The sequence below is a fragment of the Dromiciops gliroides genome, chromosome 2 (genome assembly GCF_019393635.1).
Source record: "Dromiciops gliroides isolate mDroGli1 chromosome 2, mDroGli1.pri, whole genome shotgun sequence".
NCBI classification, from domain to species: Eukaryota; Metazoa; Chordata; class Mammalia; order Microbiotheria; family Microbiotheriidae; genus Dromiciops; species Dromiciops gliroides.
The window spans coordinates 673,257,859-673,284,478 of record NC_057862.1 but is presented as its reverse complement, the minus strand read 5'-3'; the positions used below and the strand labels follow the sequence as shown (position 1 = coordinate 673,284,478).

The 26,620-nt window shown below is 37.3% G+C and overlaps 1 protein-coding gene across 2 annotated transcripts in view; it reads left to right on the top strand.

The window, feature by feature from the left end:
- CTNNA2 (catenin alpha 2) overlaps positions 1-26,620 on the top strand; it is a 1,529,678-nt gene that overhangs the window by 143,111 nt on the left and 1,359,947 nt on the right. For both annotated transcript variants that reach the window (XM_043982315.1, XM_043982316.1), the window contains exon 2: positions 12,250-12,356. In XM_043982315.1, coding sequence (XP_043838250.1) covers positions 12,255-12,356 — 102 coding nt within the window. In that variant the 5' untranslated portion in view covers positions 12,250-12,254. The remainder of the gene's footprint in view (positions 1-12,249; positions 12,357-26,620) is intronic.

The window sequence follows — 26,620 nt, the reverse complement described above, 5'->3', positions numbered from 1 at the left end:
TGCTAACTTAGGCGATTCAGGAAAAAGGCAGTTTACAGTTACATTAATGTAACAGCTTTGTGTTTAATTAAACAGGATGCTCATAATTTGCTCCTTTGCTAAGATATTAAATGCACTCTGTCTTTAGAGAACAGATCTTTTCCTTATCTTGTTTTACAAGAATGTATAATCCACAATTATGGATTCTGATGTTGTTAATCCTTTTGCTCTTCTCCTGCCCCACATGCTTGATCCAGAGAGAGAAAAGTCCTCAGTACTTTATAAAAAGATTGCATTTTTTTTCTGTGACTTAGGGACTTGAATTTAGTATAGATTTTCAATTAAGTAATTCCTCTTTATTGAAGACCCTCTTACCAATCTCCTCATCCCGTGCAGAAATAAGGTATATGGAGATTGAAGGAGAAAGTATAGTCACTGCCCCTTGCGTGTGTTAGACTCTTTGGAGAGATGAGATTGATTTAGATGAAAATAGAGAACAATATAAGACCTTTTACGTTTCTGGGAAGGACTGAGTGTTACGGATAAAGGAACTGGAATTCAGAACGCAGAAGGGGCTCGTCAGGTAAAATAGTTATAGTATCCACAAAACAGGTGGGGCTGGATGGTGGTATGGGATTCAGAATGGAAGCTATTGCTAGGGATAGAAACAGCAGATGTTGGGGTGGCCATTGTTTCCTTAAAACAAATCATATAGGTGAGGGTATGAACCTGAATCATGAACCTCACAATGAAAGAAACCTACAATGACATTCTGGAGACAAAAATGAAGGAATGAATACTAATAACCTCTCCCACAATTTTTCCTTGAAGGCTTTGCATATGCTAAGTACTGGGAATGTGAACAGGAAAAAAAAATACAATAGTATTTGCTCTCAATAACCTCACACTCTAGTTGGAGGAGAAAACAGTTTAGCTATAGGGAAAATGGAAAGACCTGGGCCCAAATTGCTTTGAATTACAGTAGAATGCCAAAATATTCTCTTTGACCAGAAAAAAAAAATACTGCAATTTAACTATTTTGAGTAAAGTGTTACTTTGATTGAGCCAAGCAAGGAGGGAGGTAGAGGCTACAGTACTGTTCTGTGAGTTAGGAGGCAATAAGTGCAAGTCCTACCACAGACAATTCAAGGTATATGACCCTGCATATATAACCCACTCTCAGGCTCAGTTTGCTCTTCTGTAATATGAGGATGATAATACTTCATAGGCTGATTGCCAAGGGAAAAAAGGACATAACATATAAAGCTCCTTGAAAACATTATAGCACTATATAAATGCCAGCCAAATAATGATAATAATTATTACTGTCATAAAATTATTATAATTATATTATTTCTAACTTGTGGTGTGGCAGCGGTTATGCTGATGGCATCTGGCAGATTTCATAAAGTTTGTGAGTTTGGGTGAGAAGCTATTACATGAGAAAACAGTCAGCCAAGTTTAAGAGAGGTACATTACCCAATCACTAGATGATTGTGGGGTATGGGAAACCTATTTTTTTTTAAACCACACCAACTTAAACAAGACTTGCTTTTAAGTAGAAGGGGAAAGGTTTGTAGTTTATTTCCACTGATTGGGGAGATTATAGCTGTTAAAGTCACAAATACCTGAAGTGGTGAATAGTAGAAACATGAAGTAATTACACATTCTTTACTGCTTTTCAAAAAGAGGCAGTGGGATAAAGGGGATTGAATGCCATCCCAAAGCATGAAGCCCTGATTTTAATCTTACCTCTGATGTATAATTTCTGAGCAAGTCACTTATCTTTCAATATTGTAGACAACTCTCACTTTCCATAACTTTCAGAGGGGGTATCAGCTTTCTTTGGTAAGAGGAGTTTTCTCACGGGCTGAGGAGGTCCACTTTGCCAATGAAATAGAAGTTCTATTCCTATCCTCTTTTCATATATATTTGTCTTTTATATGAAAGGAAATGAATTATTTAGGATAATATGATTCCAATGTGCATAGTCAAGTAATTATTGAATAGCTATCATAAAATATAGTCAAATTTGAGTAAAATTTGGCCTCAGATGCTTGCTTTGTGACCATAGCCAGTTAACTCCTCTTAGCATCAATTTTCTCACCTATAAAATGGGGTTAATAAAAAAGGACCTACCTCTCCAGGCTGCTGTGATGATCTAATGAGATATAGTATTTTGTGAATCACAAAATGTTCTATAATTGTAGTACTGTTGTAAGGATTACAAATAACATAGGTCTGAAGGCAGGAAGATTAATCAAGATTGGTGCAGATAACATGGCAAATAAGATTGCATGAGTATGTTTTTGGTTGGATTGGGAACATTCTGGTATCCTCCAAAGTCCAGCAAAAGCACTTTCAAATTTATTTGGCAAAGAATAGTGAGATATTCTCTGCTTTCCAGGAAAGGAGTGACCTAATGAGAGGAATGTTTCCATAAGTCTTATTTGGTCCTGAATGACATGCCAAATAGATTGATGAGAGTGTGATTTGAGCATAGATTAACTAAATACAATAAGGTAGACTATACTCAATTGGCTTTAGAACATATTGAATTATAATAATATGAACAGAGATAGGATCACTTTTCTAAGGTTTTTTCTGATGTTCCTATTTTATGTACTATCAGATAAGTTAATAGAATGTGGTAGCAATGTTCTTTGCCTCACTGCATCCGTATAAATTAAAATAATAACAAAAACAGTAATGATAATAAGTAGCAATTCTTATTTTCAATTGTTGACAAACATAGTGCCACAATCTGAGTTTTAAATTATGCTATGCCAGCACATAATAAGACATTGGATAATGGAGCATGCTCTTAGGAATCTTTCAGAAAGCAGAAAAAACATACTTTCCAGTAGGTATTTTGGAATGTAGTGGCTAATTAAAAGCTTAGTGCAATATATCTTGAATAACAAAGAGCATGTACCAGTAAATCACACATTTTCACTCTGGATTGGAAAACTCCCCATCTTTCAGAAGTATTATGGATGTTTGCACCATTTGCAATGTCTACAGTTGAGAGGAATCTACCTGATGAGAATAAGCATTATTAGCACTGTGTCTAATCAAAAGGAAAGATTAATATTATAGGAACTGACTTTGTGATTTTTTAGAGTATTGCCATTTTATCTGATGTACCACAGGAGCACCAATCTTCTGTGGTGTTCTAGGAAGATTTGGGGGGATTCATTTTTTTGGCCTATTCTACTTTTAACAAATGTGTTGTGATTCATTGACATTTGGTTGATATAGGACTGTTGATGTTCATTAATCAGAAAATATGTGTTACCCCTTTGGAGTAAAATGGTCACCTAAACCGTAAGGATACCAAGTTCTTAAATACTTTACTTAAGGTATTTCTTGTTAATTGCTTGTTTGGGTCAAAAAGATAAAAAAGGAGACATTAGAGAAATAATATGAATAATTTGATACTCTATTAATAGCTTCTCAGCAGCAAGAAAATCCCAATAATTGCAACGAATATGCTTTCTTAACTCTGAATTTGGATTTAAGACTTGAGTGTGATTCTTTCCCCTAATTATTATGCTGAAACTGGTGGAAAATTTTCCTAAAAGTGTTGTTTACTATGTAAATTGTAAAGGTGCTATAGTGTTAAGGAGGGTGATTAATTTTTTTTTTTAATAGTAGCTAATTTTTTTTCCTTTCCTCTGAAAATAGCATAGACAAAGCTTCATAAATTTCACACTGGTTTTGCAATTTTTTATAAAAATTTCCATTAAAATGTGGTAAGTTTTATACTTGCAAATGCAATTTCCTTGGGTTCTTCATTCTATGAAGGGTATCACATGGATGACAGTGATTGGCTATTCTGGATCTCCCTGAAGTAAAAACCAAAAGTAATTGTTTTATAAAGGGCAAAATGACTGAAGGTCACACCAGAGGAGGTATTTTTCTCATATATAGATCATTTAAGCCTGGATTTTGTATTCACTAAAAAGGTATTGGATGAACCCATAATAAATCGTTATAAGTTTTCTTATGATCATGAGGTCAGATAAAGCATTATTAGCAGGTATATGACTATGCCCATCATGGTATGACCTATTGTTGCCCTTTTCTCCCTTATTTTTCCCTATCTATCTTATCTTCGTGCATGAAATTTGCCATTTCTTTTTTCAAAACATTCATTCTTCTGTTATATATGTGAAAGAAGAACAATACATACAAACAATTCTGACTAAACAATGCATATGTTAAAAATACTAGGAAGCATAAAACTAGACATGCCTTTCCTTAATATGAGAAATAATTTCTTTTTAAAAATTTATACAATATTTCATTTATTTAAATTGTTTAAATGACTTTATATATTATTTCTTGGTTCCACTTATTTCACTTTGCATCTATTCGTATGGATAAATCATTTCTGTTGAAAGCCAAGCCATAGTTTTATTTGCCATGGAGAAAGACTAGCAATCTTTTCAACAGGATTAAGGGTAAAACAAGGATCACTATTGTCAAAACTAGAATTTAATATTCCTAGAAATTCTAGCTACAATAGCAATATGAGAAAATAATTTGAGGGAATGAACATAGGCAAATAGGTAAAGAAATTCATTATTTGTAAACTGATGTAATATTTTACTTAGTTGTAAGGGACAAATTTAGTATGAGAAGAGTTCATTGGTCAGATTGCCATAGTATTGGGGTAAGAAAGGAAATTAACAGCCTCTTTTCAAAAACAAACAGGTTTTATTAATGGTAACAAGTTCAAACCACAACTGAGGTTAGTAGAGTTAGGGACAATGAGAAAGAATCTACAGCTCTGGGTAAAAAGGCCCCATACACCCTGAACCTACTGCAGCCCAGCTAGCTCCAAAGAGCTAGCTTTGCCTCAAAAACACAAACTCAACACATCCAAAAATCTGTGGCTCTAATGAGAATTACCTGTGTAGTCTCTTCTGATTTTTGTCTGAAGGTCAACACCAGCAGCTCCTTTAACTGTCCCTACCTTCCTTCCCCATTTCTCTCAGAAAACTCTCCTCAGAAAAACTTCCCTCTCCTCTTCCTCTAACTGCCTTTAACCATCTCTCCCACAGGAAGGGATGGTTCTTAGTTATGCTGAGTCTCCAATTGGCTCCATTATAATCCGGCCAGGTGCATGTGGGCATGGGAGAGCTATTAGGGGAGGCTTAGTTACTTAGTTTCAATAAAATATTCCCTGGGGTCAGAGTTCCTCTTGTTTGTTCAATTATCTCCCAAAGTACACACCCATCTTCTCTTAGGCTTTTAAGCTTACATTTTTTTTCAGTCTGACTATAATGAAGCAAAGATAGGGTTATGAAAACCCCAAATCACAATTAATTCCTTACAATAAGTAGATAGTTTTCACATAGTGAAAACTAAAAGTTCACTGAAACAGTGGCTTCAGGAAACCAGTAGGATATAAAATAAACACATGAAAACCTTCAATCAATGTCTGTATATGTATGCATATTTCTATTATTTATAGATCACTACCGAAACCTAATAGGAGGAGAAAGAAAGATAAATTTTCCTGCCCCCCCCCAAATAATGACATAATATATAACATTTCTCAAAAAAGCCTTTATTTAAATCAAGGAAAACAAATGATCAGAGAGATAAGTATTTCATGGTTAGGTCATATCAATATAATAAAAATGATGATTTAAATAAATTATGGATTAAAAGTTCTACCAATCAAACAATTCAAGGGATTATTTTATACATATAAACAAAACCATATAATCTATCTGAAGGAATAAAAAAAAAAGAAGCAAGAATCTTGAAAGAAATAAAGGCAAAACAATTAGGACTATAGGTCACCAGGGAGTAGAAGACTATAAATTACATAATAAATCAGTACGTATCAGAATGATTTGATTTTGTTTAAAATTGGAATAATTGGTCAATGGGACAGATTTTTTAAGCAAACCCAGGAGAAGTGACATAATGGCATAGAGTTTGATAAATCAAAGGTCACCAACTATTGTGGTGCTGAGGTAATGGCTTTGTATTCGACACAAATTGCTGAGAAAACTGGAACATAACACATTTTCAGATATATACAATGTATTGATTTGTTTTGTTTGCTTATACTTATTTTTTTTATTTTGGGGGGGGCAGGGCAATGAGGGCTAAGTGATTTGACTAAAGTTACACTGCTAGTAAGTGAAAAGTATCTTAGGCTGGATTTGAACTCAGGTACTCCTGAATCCAAGGCCGGTGCTTTATGCACTATGCCACCTAGCTGCCCCCTATCCTTATTTATTGAAAGGAAGCAGTTCTCTTAAGGATAGGTATAGGTATGGAAGTCAAGTTAATATGAGAAGATAAATATGAAAAGAACATAAATATTAAAAATAAAAACAAATAACCCAAATGAGTTGGGTGTTTGCAGGAATGACAATGAAAAGGTAGATGGAAGGAAGCAGATGGCAAAGGAGTGGTAGAAAGTGTTAAAGAAACAATATCCAACTTGGTGTTTGTTTTCCCAGAACAAAGCACCACTGGGGGACTTTGCTTGAGTAAGCGACATCTAGAAATTGTCTATATATTAAAAATCAGTCTTTCTTAGGTAGCAGAATAGATTATGTAAGAATAGCCTGTCTACTACTAGGGGAATTGGTGATATCTATTACAGGCATTCTTCTTTTAGTAAACAAGACTCCAAGTTTCTACCCCATGTCCTTCACTTAGCAGTTCAGAAGCTCATTAGCAGGTACCACAGGGAGCTCTTAAATTTCTTTACTTGGGGATATAGGTTGTTGATTTTTCAAGATGAAAATTGTAGGGCTTTCTAGAGGTTGCTAAAATCCTCAAGGGTGTAAATTGTAGTAGAAGAAATAGGACAACATTTGTTCTTCTATTAAGTATAGTAGAAAATACTCAAATATTTTTGTCACTTTTCTTTGCCCATTAATGTAGTGTTATCTGATTTTTTCATTGCATTTAAACTCTGGAGGAAAAAAAAAACATTCAAGGAAAGGTTTATATAGCTTAGATTTTTATGGTATAGTGAGGCCATATTGTCATGTGACCTTTAATATTCAGTCAATATATTTATTTTCTAATGTATAGACAATGAAAGATTTGGGTTGCAACATTGGATGAATATTAGTAATGCAATAATTGATTGTAAAAAGTGGTATATAAGACCAAAGTAGAGGTGCCAGTCTCTGGCCATAACTATATGGCTACCTACTGTTATTAGTAATATTAGTTACTTATTTGTAACTATGAATAATTATTCATTATTAATTATTAGTAATTAACCACTAGTTATTATTAATGTCACTTCTTCACTTTCAGTACTCTGGACTTCACATTGACAATTTTGGTTGTTGCCTGCTCCCCAGAGCCACCTAATAGTGACTGAATCTCCAGGAAATGGATATTGTGAGCACAGAGGAGTTATAGTTGCTATCTCTAGCCTGATATGCATATTGCCTACTCCCCTGTAATCTCAGATGGTTCAGTATGGCAGTAGAAAATGTTTCTGATGCATGGTCTAGTATATACACTAGGAAGCAATAAAGTGTGACCAAAATAGCATGACAAAAATGCTTCTTCCAGAAACAGCAGATGGCAGTAATTATATCAGCTATGGTAAATTGCTGTCGGAGGAGTATACTTTCTTTCCTCTGCCTCCTACCTAACAGCTGATTGGGCAATAAGGTCCTACTTAGCGGCAATTTAGCAGGTTGCATTTCTATGCCACATCCCAGATTCGGGGGGCAGCAGATTGGCTGCATTTGTTGTCACTCTGCCTTTTTGACTGTGGTTTTTGGAGATCAAACCAGTGGTGGATAAAATATGAAATTGAAATCAGAATCTCTGGGTTACTTTTCCATTTTATGAGGGATGGTATGATCAGAAAAATATTCCTGGATCAGATATTTGGAACTAGAAAGGACCTTAGGAGGTCTTCTAGTTAAATGTCCTCATCCTCATTTTTGGACGGATAAAGTTGAGGCCCAAAAGGTTTACCTCATTTGTTCAAGGTCCCACAGATGGTGAGAGGCAGAGCTAGGATTTGACCTCATGTCCTCTCTCCAAATCTAGGGTTCTTTCTCTTCCACGATAAACTCTCAGTTGTATAACATTCCAAATCCTCATTTTCCCTTCACCAAAGAACCTGCTTCTCAGCTCTCATGTGGGAAAGATGAGAATGTTCATGATGATTTCTGCTTGTTCAAACCAGATAGTGAAAGCATAAGTATATGACCCATTCCCCTTTGCTCAATGTACATGGCTGAATAGTGTTTGATTTGTGACTGTAGCCAGTGATTCTACCTCTTAGCCAATGAACAGACTGAAAACACATCCTGCTTCTGATTGCTATTTGTGGTAGTCATCTAAAGTTTGACCTGGCGTGTGCCAATTCTGCAGCGAACTTTCTGTCTTATTGTCCATCTGTACACTAACTAGTGTGTTCCTGAGAGAGCAAAATGTGGTGTCAGATCATTGCTCTTGTGTAGCAATTCATGGTATGAATGAGGGATGTGTAAAATCTTTGAGCTTTTGGGAAGAAATGTGGTATACTAATGCCAATTGTTATTTTAAAGTAGGAACTGAAATCTAAATCTGTGCAATTGGATCATTTACTTAATTTATTTAATTTACTTCAAATCTGGCATCCAGAGATCTTTAAAATCTCAGCGCACCAATTCTTAAGGCTTTTGGATTGATGGTAATTAATTGTTGAGGCTACTTGTTCAGTTATTTCATTCATGTCCAACTCTTTGTGACTCCCTTTGGGGTTTTCTTGGCAAAGATAATTCATGGCTTTGTCATTTCCTTCTCTGACTCATTTTACAGATGAAAAAACTGACACCAACAGGGTGAGGTGACTTTCTTAAGGTTGTGTAGTTCATTTCTGAGATCATATTTGAACTCAGTTCCTCCTAACTCCAGGATTGGTGGAGTCCACTGCACCACCTACCTTTCATGGGTCAGTAAATACCATTTCTGTTCATACTTCTTGGAGTTAATTTCGATAGAAATTATTCGAGATCCTAATTTATAAGAAATTCAGTGATCAGATATTCTGATTCATAGAGAAATATAGGGTCACAGAACTTGATTTACATTCTTAGGAAGGAAATAACTCAGATTGATGTTTTACAGGATATGATTGCTTGTCAGTGGTTAAATTTCAAAGGAAAAATATATGTCCTCTAGCAATTAATTGAACTATATTAAGAACATAAACACAATCTAATTTTGATTTATTTCCCTGAAGCCTGGGTCACTCCTACCTCCCTTTCTCTCTGTCTCTGTTTGTCTCTCTCTGTGTCTTTCTGTCTGTCTTTCTCTACCTCTCCATCTCTCTGTCTCTGTTTTTCTTTCTATGTAAGCAAGATTACAAGAAAGATGATAATTCAGGATCCAGTTGAATGATTCAGAAAGAATTATAAGGACGGAGTTTTAGATTTGGAAGAGACCTCATCATTCCTATAGTCCAATTCATGTATGAAAAGAATCCCTGTTATAACAAACCTGACCAGTGGTGGCCCAACCTCTACTGGAATCCCAGTCCTCTCAAGGAGGAACTATACCCTTTTAGTCAGTTCTGTGTATTAAGAAGTTTTTCCTGTCAAGTCCAAAATTGCATCTTTTCTCCTGGTTCTACCAAATAAAACAATTCTAATCCCTTTCCACACTACAGCTTTTCAAATATTTGAACAAAGCTATCTTGTCTACCCTATAACATAACTTCTCTTTACAGGCTTAATACCCCTAATTCCTTCAACAGATTCTCCTGTGATAAGCATACAAGGCAACTCCTCCCACCAACCTCTGACAATCTCCAGCTTATCAATTTCCTCCTTAAACTAGGGCAGCCACCATACAGTCCTCCAGATAAGGCCCCACAAAGGCATATTACATAAAGACTGTCACCTCCCTATTCTTAAACCCAATGCCATTGTTAATTTAACCCAAGATTTCATTTTTGGGGGGGAGGGCTGTCATATCACAATGCCAAATTTATCTTAATATGCTCTATCAAACTTGCACAGGAGTGCATTTGCTTTATGTAATTAGTCATGCTTGTGAGTAGTATCAACCATAATTTGCTGGAATTTTAGCACTGAAGTAACATAATATTCATGTGGAAGGGGAATTTCTGCTGCCTGAAGTAGAATTCAAGTTTTTGTTCCCTAAATAGACTAGCTACAAATGGGAAATAATAACTGGCTGTTATTTGAGGAGTGAGGATTCTCACTTTGATTGTAAAGTTATCCCTTCCACATCACAGGGATTAGGGGCATGACACCAACGTGATCTGAAAAATCCTCGCAAAATTTCTTGGCCCTAAATCTGATTTTTATTTTTGTTTTTGTTTTTATGGTATCTTTATAGAACATTATTGTAAATTTTGGGGTTAAGTATTTGGTCATAAGCTTTGTGTCATCTGTTGGCCTTCACCTGTCATCTGTGACTTTCACAAAACTCTTACCCAAATTGCCCTTTAATTTTTTTTTTTTTGTGAGGCAATTGGGGCTAAGTGACTTGCCCAGGGTCACACAGCTAGTAAGTGTTAAGTGTCTGAGGCCGGATTTGAACTCATGTCCTTCTGAATCCAGGGCCAGTGCTCTATCCACTGTGCCACCTAGCTGTCCCCCCCCTTTAAATTCTTATGCTGAACCATTATACATCAAAATCACAATGGGGAAAGTCATGATGTGGTAGGGATAACTGTATAGTTAATTATAAGAGATTAGTTTAATTTATTGGCTCATAGGATCCTAGATTTACTTGGAAGTTTGATCCTGATCCAATGTATTAATTTTATAGTTTAATGAAATGAAGTTGATGTTCTCAAGACCAAACTGCCACTTCAGTGACTGAAATGAGATCCAAATACATGTCTTCCTATCTTCAATTCCAAGATCTCTACACTACTCACTATAACACACTGCTTCTCTAAGAAGTGGAAAGGCTTGTTCCTTTCTGCTTCTATTTAGATTTTGAGGGATTTATTGTAAAAGGGGATAATGATTTTCAGCCTTAGACCAAATATGCCTTATAATTTTGAAAAAAATACATGATTATCAAAGTGTCTTCTTGATACTTTTCTTCAACTCAAAGTTGTTTACATACATGTTAAATAATACTTTTTTAAAAATTCCATTTAAATAGTCAACCCTGAATTCTTTGTTGAATAGTTCTGTGAGAATTAGAGTGCTAGCAACCTGTTGAGAAAGATATTGCAGGGAAGTTCTGCCATGAAAAAAAAGCAGGTGAGTTAGTGTCCGGAAGTGACCTTTTCTGGGGTTTCAAAGGTTAGATCAGCATCAGGAAGTGATGTCTGCCACCTGTGTGTCCTTTCAATCAGTGCTACCAACCAATTAGCTTGGAGCTGTGTGTGTGTGTGTGTGTGTGTGTGTGTGTGTGTGTGTGTGTGTGTGTGTGTGTGTGTGAATGGCCCTGTTTCTGGTTTCACAGGAGGCTTTTGGGAGAAGTGGCTGAGGAGCATGGTCTTTTGGGTTCTAGACTGTGGCTTAGAGGGAGTTCAGAGGCTGGCTCTTTGAGATAGTTTGATGAAGGCTGTTTTACCTCTCTCTCTCTTCACTAACTTCTAATGCACTTTAAGAAATACATAAAACTCTAAACTCTTGCTAAACCTTTCAATTTAAGGCAACCACAAATTTAGATTTTAGATATCACAGCTAGAACTTTAAGCCCTTAACAGTTTGGTGAGCCATCTAGGAGAGGAAGACTTAGATTTCAGTGCCTCAGATAACTTGTGTGATATGGGCAAAACACTTTAACATTCTGAACTTTAATTACTTTATCTGCAAAATGGGTATAATAATAACACCTATTTAAAAATGGTTGTTATAGAGAACAAGAGAAATAATGAATCTAATGTACTTAGAAAAGCTCTATAGAAATGGGAGTTCTAAACTGAAATGGGAAAGTAAGAACTCAATGATCACTTAATTGAGAGCCAACCAGAATCATGGTTCTTCGAATCTCTTGAAGATCATCAGCGGAGATAAGCTCACTTCCTATTGAATTAACTATATTTGGACAAATATTGTCCATACTTGGACAATTCTAATTATAAGGAAGGTGCTACATTTAGTGAGATAAAATCGGCCTTGTTTTCATTGATACTAAGTACAAGCAACAGGTGGGAATCCCATTCCAAATTTTACCCAGGAGTATACGATGGCCTTCCATTTGTTTTTCTATTATACCCCATGTAAAGTATGTCCATGTATAAGGAAAATCGAGATCTCATTTGACAGTGTTTTATGTCAATTCTAGGGAGCATGACTTCAGCCACTTCGCCTATAATTTTGAAATGGGACCCCAAAAGTTTGGAAATAAGGACTCTGACAGTGGAGAGACTCCTGGAACCTCTTGTTACACAGGTAAGGCAATCTTTCTTTTTACATTCACACAGTTCCATCTTCACTATTGTATGTGAGAAATTGGAAAGCTTATAAAAAGAGAAACTGTCCTTTCCTTTTAATTTAATAACTAGATATTCATTGAACCTTTTTATTATTATTTCATACTATATTTTGCAAGGTCTATTCTATCAACTTCTTGGCCAACTGGGATTTAAAATTCTTTTTTTTTTAAGTGATTAATGTGAAAACATGATTCATGGAATTAATTTAATATGATAATTGAGGAGAGCTACTGGACCTGGGTGAAAGGGGAACTCATTTGTAGTTCTGAAATCAAAGTCTCTATAAAATATATCTTCCTCACTTTTAAATGCAAATACATAGCTAAGAAACAGTGCTTATAAGCTGAACATTATTTATTGAACTTCCCTTCAGTTGGCAAAGCAGTATTCATCTCATTGAAATGTTGAACTGTCCCATTTCAGTTTTGTCACACATGGCCATATTTCATCAAGATGACTGTCACGAAAAAAAACAAAACAAAACAACAACCTTAAAAAAGTTCCAGTTTGCAGAGCTCATTTTTAGGACTATTTGTTAGTGAAAAATATATTTTTTTCTCATGGGAATTGTCCAGTGCCTTGACTGGGCTGGTAATTAATTCCCAAGTAGTGAAAATTAGAGGATTTGATTTTGTAACTTGCTATGAGAAATAGTTTTATGCATGATGCACAACATTTACTTCAACAATAATGTTGTTGTTGAGAACAATTATTATTTGAGAACAATTTGGTGGATTTTCATAAGACCTTGTGTTTCATCATTATTTGTATTTGACTTACAAAAAGTCCTTTTGATAAAGCTCCCTACTGATGGTGTCATATGAGGAGGCTTTTGATCTCTCATATTTGGTTCTTACCATAGGAGTTTTACTCCTATAAATTACAACTGGGATTGCAAAAAGAGATAGAAGAACTTTTCTTCACTCTTTGCCCCTATCAGTTAGGATCTGCACTTGTCAGAAACTACAAACTCATGAAAGATGATCAAATAGGAGGTTTTACCTTGCCATAATTTGAGTCCCCAACTTCCTTCTATTCATTTATATTCATGTCTGGCCTTAGTTTTGGAAGGAGGATCTGGAAATGGAAGTTGTCCACAGAAAAATCGAATATGGTGTAACTTATCAGGCAATTTAGATTTTTTTTAAAAAGATATATAATGAAGGTGGATGGAAAGCCAGGCAGTGAAAGATGAATAGGAGTGTGAGACAGGTGAGGAGAAATAATTTCAGGAGTGCTAATGCTCAAAATGTGTTGAGGTTGGTGAGGAAAGTAGACAACCAAGAGTGATTGTTGTTGTTTTTAAAGCTATCTTATGGAAAAATGGAGGGTCAGAGAAGGGTTAGCACTGCTCCTTAGCAAGAAGGCAGAAGTATTCAGTCAAAAGTTTTGCTTCTTGTTTCTTTGCCAGGTAGAATAACTTTTGTGCTGGATATGACAGGAAAAAAAGACTCACATAGACTTGATACCTGGAGAGAATAAGAGGTCAATTAGATGGTAGAGTGGATACACTTCAGAAAGATCTGTGTTCAAATCCAGCCTCAGAAGTAAGCTGTGTGACCCTGAGAAAGTCACTTAATCCTGTTTTCCCTTCAGTTTCCTCATCAGTAAAATGACCTGGAGAGGGAAATGGGAAACTACACCAGCATTTCTGCCAAGAAAACCCCAAATGTGTTCACAAAGAGTCAGAAATGACTAAAACAACTGAACAAAAACTGCACTTGCTAAATTAAGGTCACAAACAAATCAAAGGACTGGAGTTGGAAGGAATGTCAGAGAACCTCACTCTCTACCTCCATAATTTCATGCCCCTATGGCAAGAGCACCAAGCATTCAAACTGTACTGTAGCAGATGCAACTCCAATGGACTGGCCACCTAGCCAAAGTCCAAATGTATTTTTACCCAAAAGAGTATTTTACACGGAACTTGCACAACACAAGTGCTCACGTGGAGGTCGTAAAAAGCAGTACAAGAATACTCTCAAAGTTTCTCTGAAGAACTTTAGTATGAATTAGGAGAGATGGGAGATAAGGACAAGGGACCATCTAGCATTGCATGCCCTCATCAAAGAAGGCTATATTCTATGAGTAAAGTAGAATTGCAGTAGCACAAAGGAAATATGAGATGCAGAAATCTAGAGACATCTTCATCCTGAATGTCAAAATGCACTATTTGTGCCAAAGCTCTGATAGATAGAGCCTTCTGCTCCCATACTGGACTGATCAACCACAGTGAAAGGCACAGTACCTTGACCCTAAAATCATGATGTCATTGGTGTCTTTGAAAATGGAGGAAATACAACTTCATGCCTCTCCCTACTTTACTTTACAGCTCCCTTTTTTGTGTTATCTCCTCCCATTTGGGGTAGCTAGGTTGGTGCAGTGGATAGAGCACTAGACCTGGAGTCAAGAGGACCTGACTTCAAATTTCACCTGAGACATTTAGTAGCTGTGTGACCCTTGGCAAGTAACTTAACTCCAATTGCCTTAAACATCCAGGGCCAACTCCAGTCATCCTGATGCACATCTTTCCACTGGACCCATTTGGCTCTGGAGGTGAGAGTGAGGTTTGGAGACCTTGCACAATCCTCTCTCACTTAAATCCAATTCAGTGCAAGTGATGACATCAGACAAGCAAGAACAACTGCAATGACCAACACAAACAACCACCATAACAACTAGAACAACCTGCCTTCTCCCATTAGAATATAAGCTCCCCAAGGGTAGGAGTCGCCTTGTTTGCATGTATTCAGATTGCTTGTCTGGCTACATTTGGCATAATTTCTGGCTCAGAGTGAGTGTTCAACATGCTCTAGTATTACCTCTTCATTTTACATATGAGGACACCGAGGCACCGAGGGACTTGCCCAGAGTTACAAAGTTGCTAAGTACCTGAGCTACTATTTTTATTCAGTACCTCAAATTCAACCCCCTCAAATTCTCCAGATTTAGGTAACCAATTCCAATCACTATATCCAGATAAACTATGTCCTTTTTTACTGAAAGAATAAGAAGTTATTTTTAGAGACATTGTCAAAATTCTTGGAGAATGTGATAGGTGCTTGTGGAACAAGTCCAGTCCAGTTGCTATTTAATTGATACAGTTGTGTCTGACTCTTCATGACCACATTTGGGGTTTTCTTGGAAAAGTTAGTGTAGTGGTCTGACATTTACTTCTGATGTTGATATCCTAAAAATAAGGAATAGGGTTAAGTGACTTTGTCCAGGATCACACAGATAGTAAGTGTCTGAGGCCAGATTTGAATTCAGAAAGGAATCTTCCCTACTTCAGGCCTGGCACTATATCAGCTATGCAAACTAGCTGCCTATATATCTTTTGGCATGGAGAAGGGCACATGTTGCTTTCTTGGGAAGCAGAAATAATATGCCAATTACTTTAAGTTATAGAAAAATTCCGGAGCAGATTACTAAAGAGAGATTTTGTTAATATCTAGAAAAGGAAATAGTGATCACAAAGAACCAGCATGACTTCATCAAGATTCAGTCATGACATCCTAACTAACATTATTTCTTTTTGGCCAGGGATCTTGAAATAGTAGATTAGGGAAATTTTGTAGGCATCATTTATTTCAATTTTAGCCCATCAAGTATCTCCAGGTATTCTTATATGAAAAAAAAAAAGGAAAGATGGAGCCTAAACAATGCTGCTTAGAAATGAGTTTGGAACTGGTTAAATGGCAGGACTGAAGGAGCTTGTCAGTGTCAGTTTCGCATGGGGTCTCTCCTGGAGCTGTTTAACATTTTAATCATTGACTTGGATAAAGGCAGAAGTGCCATTCCTATTTACAAATGACACAGAAGTGCTAGAAATAGCTAACATACTAGATGAGAGGATCAGCATGCAAACAAAGGTTTTTTAGGCAAGAACATTGTGTCAAATCCAAAAATGCATTCAGAAGGAGGAATGACATGGCCTCAAACTTGAATTTTTTTAAAGTCAGTTTTCTATCTTTAAGCATGGCAGAGACATGATTAGACCAGAGTGGGAAGAGGGGTTTAGATGACAGAAGCGTAGTCAATATTATTTAGTTATATGATACCATAGCCAAAAAAATATTAATATGATCTTGGCTGTGACAAACAAAGCAGGAAAACCAGGAAATGATGGTCCCACAGAATTCTTTCTTGGTCACAAAACATTGACACCATCATGTTCAGTAAGCTTGGGAGTAGCTAGAGGAGTATAATCAGGATGGCAAAGGGCATTGACTCTATAACATAGGTGAGAATCAGAGAGAGCTCCACTCTGAGGAGAAAACATGTGACTTAGCATCTGGAAGTGACGCCTATAGAACCGCCTGTAGTCATGTCAATCAAAGCTAACAGCCAATTAGCTTGGAGGTGTGTGTGTGTGTATGGCCCTGGTTCCTGTTTCACAGAGAGCTTCTGGGAGAAGCTGCTCAGGATCTCTGTCTTTTTGTCCAGGAAATGAGCATGGTGGGCAAATGGAGAAACGGGGTGGGGGGGGGTCGAGGGGGCTCTTCGTTGTTTGGACACTGGCTCAATGGTGAAACATTTCACTGCTAGGAAAGGAAATTGCTTTCTTTCTCTCTGGCTATATTGCATTAGATCTGAGCTAGGATTTCCATGCTATAAGGAATTTGTTCTCAATCTCTCTCTCTCTTCACTAACTTATAATATATATCTTAATTAATCTTTAAAAGCCTAAACTCTTGTTGAATTCATCAGTGATTTTAGCCAGCTTCCCCCAAAACTGGGGAGGGGCAGATTAGAACCACATTTAGATTTTAAACAACACACAAACAAGAATCAATTGAAGGAACTAGAGATGTTTTGTTAGAGGTAAAGAAGACTCAGGGGTGGGAAACATGATAGCTTCTTCAAGTATTTGAAGGGCTGTCATTGGGAAGAGGAGCTTGACTTGGCATTAGACATTAAAAGATGAACTCCTTGAAGCTGGAGTCAGTCTCATTTTTTCATCCATCTCTGTATTGCTGGCATGCACTAAGCACTTAATAAATGCTTATTCATTGAATCAACAATTTGATCCCAGAGAACAGAAATAGGGACAATGTGTACAGGTTTTACATGTACAAGTTTGCTTTCTAATAATGGTTTATTTCCAAAACAGAATTGGCTGTGCGTTGGCGGAACTTTTGGGCTCCTATTCAAAGAAGCCATTTAAGGAGAAGATAAAAACCTGACTATATTATAGTGAGATTTTTTATGGTATAATTTGAACTAGGTAACCATTGAGGTCCAATCCAACTCTTAAATTTTGGGATACTTTCAATGTGGCTAAATACCCAACTCAAACTAAAAATTATTTCTTATGAAAGTTTTTTACGTAGCATGTTGTTCTCAAAAATTTTATCCCTCTTTTTAGTTAGATCATTTTGAAGCAATATCATGAGTCTCTATTGTTTTTCTGTTATCACCTTTCTAAGGAAAGAAATTGATAGACACACAAGTCAATATCCTTGCCTAAGTACTGAGAGAAATGATACTAAATAACAAGTTATTAGGGTGATACTTGACCTTTCCCCAAAATTTGCCCGATATAGACTAGCTTATCTAGGTGGAGTTTTTGCCTCACCCAACATGAGAACCTTACAAAGAATTTAATATAAGACAGATTCCAATTCATTGTGTTCCACTCAGGCAGCTTTAGGCAGGGGGAGAGAGCCTTTGTCAGTCTGGGGGTGCTTTGGAAGTAAATGGCATACTCAAAGGCATATGCTCCAGTGCCTCATTAGAATAGGTCCAGTTCTCATTACAATATTCATTCTCATTAATTGGTAACCAATCAGAGTTGATTGACACCTTCAGAAACACCCACTCTTTCAAAGGTCCTAGGCAGTGAGTGAGTCCCATTAGGGATCTTTGGCATTCAAGAGTATCATTGCAGGGGCAGCTAGGTGGTACAGTGGATAGAGCATCGGCCCTTAAGTCAGGAGGACCTGAGTTCAAATCCGGCATCAGACACTTAACACTTACTAGCTGTGTGACCCTGGGAAAGTCACTTAACCCCAATTACCTCACCAAAAAAATAAAAGAGTATCATTGGTCCCTTTTATTAATTATAGATGAGCATAATTAATAAAAATATTAGTTACCCAAAGACTATGTCTAACTTTTTTTTGTGTGTGTGTGTGACAGGGCCTCATTATTGTTATTGTTTGTCCTTCATTCTTTTTTTTTTCTTTTTCTTTTTTTTTTAGTGAGGCAATTGGGGTTAATTGACTTGCCCAGGGTCACACAGCTAGTAAGTGTTAAGTGTCTGAGGCCGGATTTTAACTCAGGTACTCCTGACTCCAGGGCTGGTGCTCTATCCACTGCGCCACCTAGCTGCCCCCTGTCCTTCATTTTTGAAGAGGACCATGACAGGCATAATTACTTGCATTGAATTGGATTTTAAGTGAGGAAGGGCTCTGCAAAATCACCATTCTCACTCTCTTCTCCAGAGGCATCTGGGTACGGTGGCAAGATATGTTATCAGGACAACTAGAGATAGCACCAGAAGTTTAAGACAATTGGGGTAAAGTGGCTTGCCATGGGTCACACAGCTAGTAAATGTCAGAGGTGAGATTTGAATTCAGGTCTTCCCAACTTCAGGGGCAGAGCTCTATCCACTGTGCTACCTAGCCATTCTCACAGGGTCCTCATCCACATTTGTTGATACTCCTATTTGATGTGCTTTCCATTCATGGTTTAGTCTACTCAGTCATTTTGGATCAGTCAGGTAAATATAAGGCTTTAATTCTTCTTGTTGTTCCTCTTTTTTTTTAAGTGGGGCAATTGGGGTTAAGTGACTTGCCCAGGGTCACACAGCTAGTAAGTGGTAAGTATCTGAGGCCAGATTTGAACTCAGGTACTCTTGATTCCAGGGCCAGTGCTCTATCCACTGTGCCACCTAGCTGCCCCCTTCTTCTTCCTCTTAAAGAAAGTCCAATATGTTAGACCTTTCATTTTGTATAGTTTGGAGGGGAACTGAAAAGCCTGAGTTTGTGCATTAGTTCAAGCCAACACTTGACTTTAGCGATATACTGGCAGATGAAGTGAAACCTAGTATTCTGTCATTACATTCTGTAAACATCAGTGAGCCAGCATTATCTCCCTAGCACCGTCTCCCAAGCATGTGCCTGATTCTGGGGATATACAGAAAGGAAAAAAGGAAAGACAAAATAAACGGTTTGTACTCTTGAAGAGCTCACAGTCCAGTGCCCAGCTTAAACAGATCACACACATATCTTTTGTCATGTGATAGATGAGAGAGGCTTGTCCACATTTGATACTGCAACTATAAAACATCGGTCACTCATTTTCCTGTTGTGTCCTACTCTTTGTGACACCATTTGAAGTTATTCTGGCAATAATATGGGAGCAGTTTGCCATTTCCTTCTCCAGCTCATTTTACAGATGAAGTAACTGAGGCCTAGGGTCACCCCGCTAGTACGTGTCTGAGGCCAAATCTCAACCCAGGAAGACGATTCCTTCTGAGCCCAGGTCCAGCACTATGTCAGTCACCTAACTGCCTCTCCTATAAAACATTCACTCATCTATTATTATGTTTTAGCCATACCTCCTCTGTCCTTTGGAATGAGCTCTTAGCAGGACATCTGACATAGCAATTGGACCTCAGAATGTTGACTAATAAAAAAGAAAGAACTGAGATTTTCATACAGAAATGCGTATCTTAATAAATAGTTTGGGATATGACCCTGAGAGTAAATGTTATTTCAAAGTTGTCATTATAGAGGGGTGGGAAAGAAGCAGAGACTTGGGAAATTCAAAAAAGTCTGAAGAATTTTCTCCCAAGCACTCAGGCCCCGCAGCCTCACTGCATTTGCCAGTAGAAAGTGACAAGGGATGAAGGGAAAACAAGGAGCTTGGAGATTTTGAGAACTCGTTTACTGTAAGAAGACAAATGGTATTGCAATTGAATGCTAATAAATATTTTAAATCACCAACACAAATTTAGCTGTTAATTTTATTTTAATAGAAAATGAGACCTGAAAGTGTTTATCTCGCAATGCTGCTCCTTGGGAGATTCCTTTGGGAAGAGTTATGACATGGAGGTCACCGCCATGTAAATTAAAAGAAATTATTCTTGAGAAATTTAGTCTGTTCTCAGAAACATTTACTTTCCTGGAATATATGATACTAGGAGCAATCAGCTTGTGTTCTTATGTTGAGTGTGTGTTTATTTGGAGCCTAGCTCTTCCCTGGGGGTTGGGTTTTTTTTCCTCTATTGAATACAAGGTTTGGTTTTTAAGTGTTTCCTTCAGGAAGAAACACACACACACACACACACACACACACACACCTGCCTCTTTTGTCTTAACAGTATTAAAAATTGGGGCAGCTAGATGGTGCAGTCGATAGAGAACCAGACCTGGAGTCAGGAGGACCTGAGTTCAAATCCGGTCTCAGACACTTAACACTTACCAGCTGTGTGACCTTGGGCAAGTTACTTAACCCCAATTGCCTCACCAAAAAAAAAATCCCCCCCCAAAAAAACAGTATTAAAAATTGTTGTTGTTGAGCCCTTTCAGTCATTTCTGATTCTTTATGACCCTGTTTGAGATTTTCTTGGCTGAGATACGAGAGTGGTTTGCTATTTCCTTCTCCCGCTCATTTTACAGATGAGGAAACTGGGGTAAATAGGGTTAAGTGACTTGCCCAGGGTCACACAGCTAGTAAGTGTCTGAGGCTGTACTTGAACTCAGGTCTTTCTGACTCCAGCCCTGGTACTCTATCGAGTGTGTCACCTAGTAATCTACAATTTAAAAAAAAAAAAAAACGTGGACTTATCAGTCCCAATATTGAAAGCAAGGTGATCCCTGGTTAAGTACTTTGAAAAGCAAAATTTTTCTACCTTTTGCTTGTATTTGGCATATTGTATTCCCTTATAGTAGAATGCAAGTTTTTTGAGGGCAGAGCTGATTTTATTTTTATCTCTATAGCCCTTGTTCTGAGTATAGTTCCTTGCACTCTTGTGAACCTGTGATTTCATCTATGTAGGGAGAGCCCTAGAAAAACTCTTTCTAGGTATACAAATGGGCCACTGTTTGTAGCTTATAAGTTGTTGTTTGTCCTTTATTCTTTGTTTTTTGTTTTTTTTTAATTTTGTGGGACAATGAAGATTAAGTGACTTGCCCAGGGTCACATGACTAGTGTCAAGTATCTGATGCAGGATTTGAACTCACGTCCTCCTGAATCCAGGGCCAGTGCCTTATTCACTGCACCACCTAGCTGCCCCCATGTTTGTCCTATATTCTTGGAGAGGACCATGAGAACAGGGTGATTTCATGACTTTCCCTGAATTGGATTTAAGTGAGGAAAAGCTGTGTAAGGTCACCAACATCATTTTATCCTCCAGAACCATCTGGGTCCCGTGACCAGATACATATTAGAATGTGGAGATGGTCTGTGATAGTTAAGGCAATTGTGGTTAAGTGACTTGCTCAGGGTCACACAACTAGTGACTGTCTGAAGTGATTTGAACTCAGGTTTTCCCAACTTTAGGGCCAGTGCTCTATATGCTGCTGCCCTTATATCTTGTAATTTGGGAGCTGCTTGAGGCCTAAAGAGTTCAGTGATTTCCCCAGCCATGCGGTCAGAACATGGAAGCTGTGGGACTTAGAACCATGTCCTCTGGAAATTCTCTATCTTTTACCCCAGACTGCCCTTTGTACATAGCAGGCAGTTGATATATCTTTGGATTTAATTCCATTGCTTGTTGCCTTAGCCTCCTGGTGCATATCAATCATTCAATAAAACAAAAAGCATTTTAAGCACCTACTATGTGTCAAGCACTGCTTTAATCGTTGGTGATTTCCCTCAAGTCTTCTGCACCCTAGATGTTCTTCACTGACCTTTCTCTTTAAAAATATGAGCTTAGAACGATGTTGGATATTAAGACATAATTAATGATTATGGATGGGCAGGGAGGTGGTGCAGTGGATAGGCCACCAGTCCTAGAGTTAGCAAGACCTGAGTTCAAATCTGGCCTCAGATATTTACCATTTGTGTGATCATGGGCAAGTCACTTAACTCTGTTTGTATCAGTTTCTTCATCTGTAAAATGAGCTGGAGAAGCAAATGACAAACCACTCCAGGATCTTTGCCAAGAAAACCCCTAAATGGGTCACAAAGAGTTGTATACAGTTGAAACTTGTATTCCTAGCACTTAGAGCAGTGCCTGGAAAAATGTAAGGACTTAATGCTCTGTCCATCTCTGTATTCATCTATGCATCCATTCATGCATCCATCTGTCCATGTGTCTGTATGTCTGTCTAGCTTGCTATAATTTATTATAAACAGTTTGCATTTGCTCTCTTGAAAGATAGGTAATAGTGATCGTTATACATAGTTGACAGGACATTGTTTCTATTAAAAATTAATGGGTCTGGGGCAGCTAGGTGGCTCAGTGGATAGAGCACCAGCCCTGGATTCAAGAGGACCTGAGTTCCAATCTGGCCCCAGACACTTGACTCTTACTAGCCATGTGACCCTGGGCAAGTCACTTAACCTCGATTGCCTCACCAAAAAAAAAAAAAACAAAAGAAGAGATTTTTAAAAAATAATAATTGGTCTGGGGGCAGCTAGCTAGCTCAGTGGATAAAGCAGCAGCCCTGGATTCAGGAGGACCTGAGTTCAAATCTGGTCTCAGACACTTGACACTTACTAGCTGTGTGACCCTGGGCAAGTCACTTAACCCTCATTGCCCCGCAAAACAAAAAAACAAACAAAAATGAATGGGTCTGGATTCAGCTAGGTGGTGCAGTGGATAAAGCATCACCCCTGGATTCAGAAGGGCCTGAATTCAAATTTGGCCTCAGACATTTACTAGCTGTGTGACCCTGGGCAAGTCACTTAATCCTCATTGCCCCACCCCAGATAGTTTTCAGCATTTGTTTTTATAAGATTTCTAATTTCAAATTTTTCTCCCTCCCTTCCCTTCCCTCCCCCCTCCCCAAGAGAGCTAGTAATCTGATACAGTTATATATGTACAATAATATTAAACATATTTCTGCATTAGTCATGTTATAAGAGAAGAATCAGAGTAAAAAGGAAACAACCTCAAAAAAGAAAAATAACAGCACCAAAAAAAAAAAAAAAAAGAAATAGTATGGTTAAATCTGCATCCATATTCCAGAGTTCTTTTTTTTTTCCTGCATTTGGAGAGCCTTTTCCATCATGAGTCCTTCGGAACCATCTTGTATCGTTGTATTGCTGAGAAGAATCATCTCTATCACAGTTGATCAACACATAATGTTGATGATATTGTGTACAATGTTCTGGTTCTGTTCATCTCATTTATGATCAGTTCATGCAAGTCCTTCCAGGTTTCACTGAAATCTTCCTGCTCTTCTTTTCAAATAACTTTTTAATAAAGATGAAAACTGGTCATTAGAAATTTATATTTGAGCTAATGAGTTTGAGATATTTCTTTTCCTCCCTCCAACTCTTTTTCTTTCTCAGCTTGTGTCCTAGCATATATATTTTTAATCTCTATTCAAATCATACTCCTTCTGAACCCACGTATAAGCACGGGTATGTTTGAAAGATTAAGATCAATAATCTTCCAGATTCAAGATGGGGAGAAGGTTCAGGAAATGTTTCTGTTTTGGTGTGTGGCCAAATTACATACTCAAAACATTACAGTTTTCCAAATTTAGAAAATCCTGATATAAATACATTTGAAATTACCAGAGCAATTAGAAGTTTATTTGCATTACAAAACAAGGCTTTAAAGACTATATTTAATATTGATTAATAATCTCAAAGAGTAGATTAATCTTTTTTTTTTTTTTTTTTTGCTGAGGCAATTGTGGTTAAGTGACTTGCCCAGGGTCATTCAGCCAGCTAATCCTTTTTTTTAAGTAGAAAAAAATGTACTTTCTGATTTTCTGTGTGTATGTGTGTGTATACACATGAAGAATCCCAGGGAAAGGAGTGATGTTTTGGTAGTTCCTCATCTTGCCTTATTTTGAAATGAAGAGCTACTAATTGTGGGCTCTAAAAGGTACTATCAAAGTTGTGAAGGCCTCTAATATAGGTATATAAATGGATCATATTTCTCTTTCCTGAGAATTGGCCATAATAAGAGTATTCGATCATCAGAGGACTGGTGACTCAGTGACATATTTTTTTTTTATTAAAGTTACATTGGGGGTGGCTAGGTGGCACAGTGGATAAAGCACCGACCCTGGATTCAGGAGGACCTGAGTTCAAATCCGGCCTCAGACCCTTGACACTTATTAGCTGTGTAACCCTGGGCAAGTCACTAAACCCCCATCGCCCCACAAAATAAATGAATAAATAAATAAACAGATAGATAGATAGATAAATAAATAAAGTTACATCGATTGAGGGGTTTATTTTGTAAGGAGACAGTAAGCTTAGATCCATATTGCTGAAACAAGGACACATGGGAATAATAATAATAATAATAATAATAATAAATACATATATGCATGGCATTTATATAGCACATTAAGGGTTTTTGTGGGGGAGCAATAAGGGTTAAGTGATTTGCCCAGGGTCACATAGCTAGTAAGTGTCAAGTATCAGAGGCCACGTTTGAACTCAGGTCCTCCTGAATCCAAGACCAGTGCTTTATCCACTGCACCACCAAGCTGCCCCTTAACATACTAAGTTGGGTTTTGTTTGTTTGGTTGTTTTGTTTTGGGGTTTTTTTTGTACATTAAGTTTTGCAAAGTGTTTCACATCCGTCAACTCCTCTGTTACTAATAACAATCCTGTAACATAGGTTCTATTTCCAAATCTATTTTACAGATGAGTAAACTAAGACTGAAAGAAATTAAGTGACTTGGCCAAGGTCCACTGAAGAACTTTGGAGTCTCTATTGGAATGTTAACAATTATTTGTTCTTGTTTTTTTATCAAATCTAATTTAAGGAAAGATGGAGTTTTGGACAGAATAGGAGGAGTGTGTACGGGAAAGATAATTGACTAGACCAGTAGACTTTGGTTCAGTTTCTAGTTATGTTGCATCCTACCTGTGACCTTGGACAGGTCACTTAACTTCTTTAAGACTCACTTTTGGGGGCAGCTAGGTGGCACAGTGGCTAAAGCACCGGCCCTGTATTCAGGAGGACCTGAGTTCAAATCCGGCCTCAGACACTTGACACTTACTAGCTGTGTGACCCTGGGCAAGTCACTTAACCCTCATTGCCCCACACACAAAAAGAGAGAGAGAGACTTTCAATGCATGCATTAATCTATGTACCCTTAATCTATTAAAAGACATGATACAGATAATTTATCAGAAAAGGAACCATCACAAATATAATAGATTAAACATGACAAATTAGGAGAATAGTTATCCATGCTATTTTAGAATAAGCATGAATACTAAAAGTAAAAACCTATTTAATTTTTCGGTTACATTAAAACAGTAGGTATCCTACATAGTGCTTTATTTCCTGCCACTATTCTTTTGTACTGGCTATTCCCAAGACTGGAATGGATCCCTCTTTCTGACCTCTGACTGTGAGAATTTGTACTTTTCTTCCAACATTTAATTTGCGTATCTCTTTCTGCAAGAAATCTTACTTCTTTTCACCTAGAAATCAGTATGTGTGTGTGTATATATATATATGTATGTATATATGCACATATATGTGTATATATGTATGTATGTGCATGTGTATAATGTCACTACTCAGCATATATATGCATATATATACATACATATATATGTCACTACCTATCATACATATGCAATTAGAAGCTAATTTTTGTCATTTCTCCTTTCACATACTTTTTTACATGTTCTGCCCACTCACTTCACCAACATCCTTATTATATCTTTACTAAATTCATATCGTTGCCTCATATTTGATCTTTCTACCTCATACCTCTCACTATTTCAATCCATCCTCAGTTGTTTTTGTTACATTATTCAGTCGTGACTGACTTTTTCTACCCCATTTTTTTTTAGCAAACAAATGTGAGTGTTTTGCCATTTCCTTTTCCAGCTCATTTAACATATGGGCACATTGAGGCAAGCAGTGACTTGTCCATGATCACATAGCTGGTGAATGTCTGAGACCAGATTTGGATCCGTGTAGATGATTCTTCATGGTTCGGTACCCAATACAGCATCCATTACACCATCCTCTACTTAGACACTAAAATAATTCTCATTAAGTGCAGCTCTGATCATTTCACCATCCTCTCCTACTTTGGGGAGAGCAATATATATTTT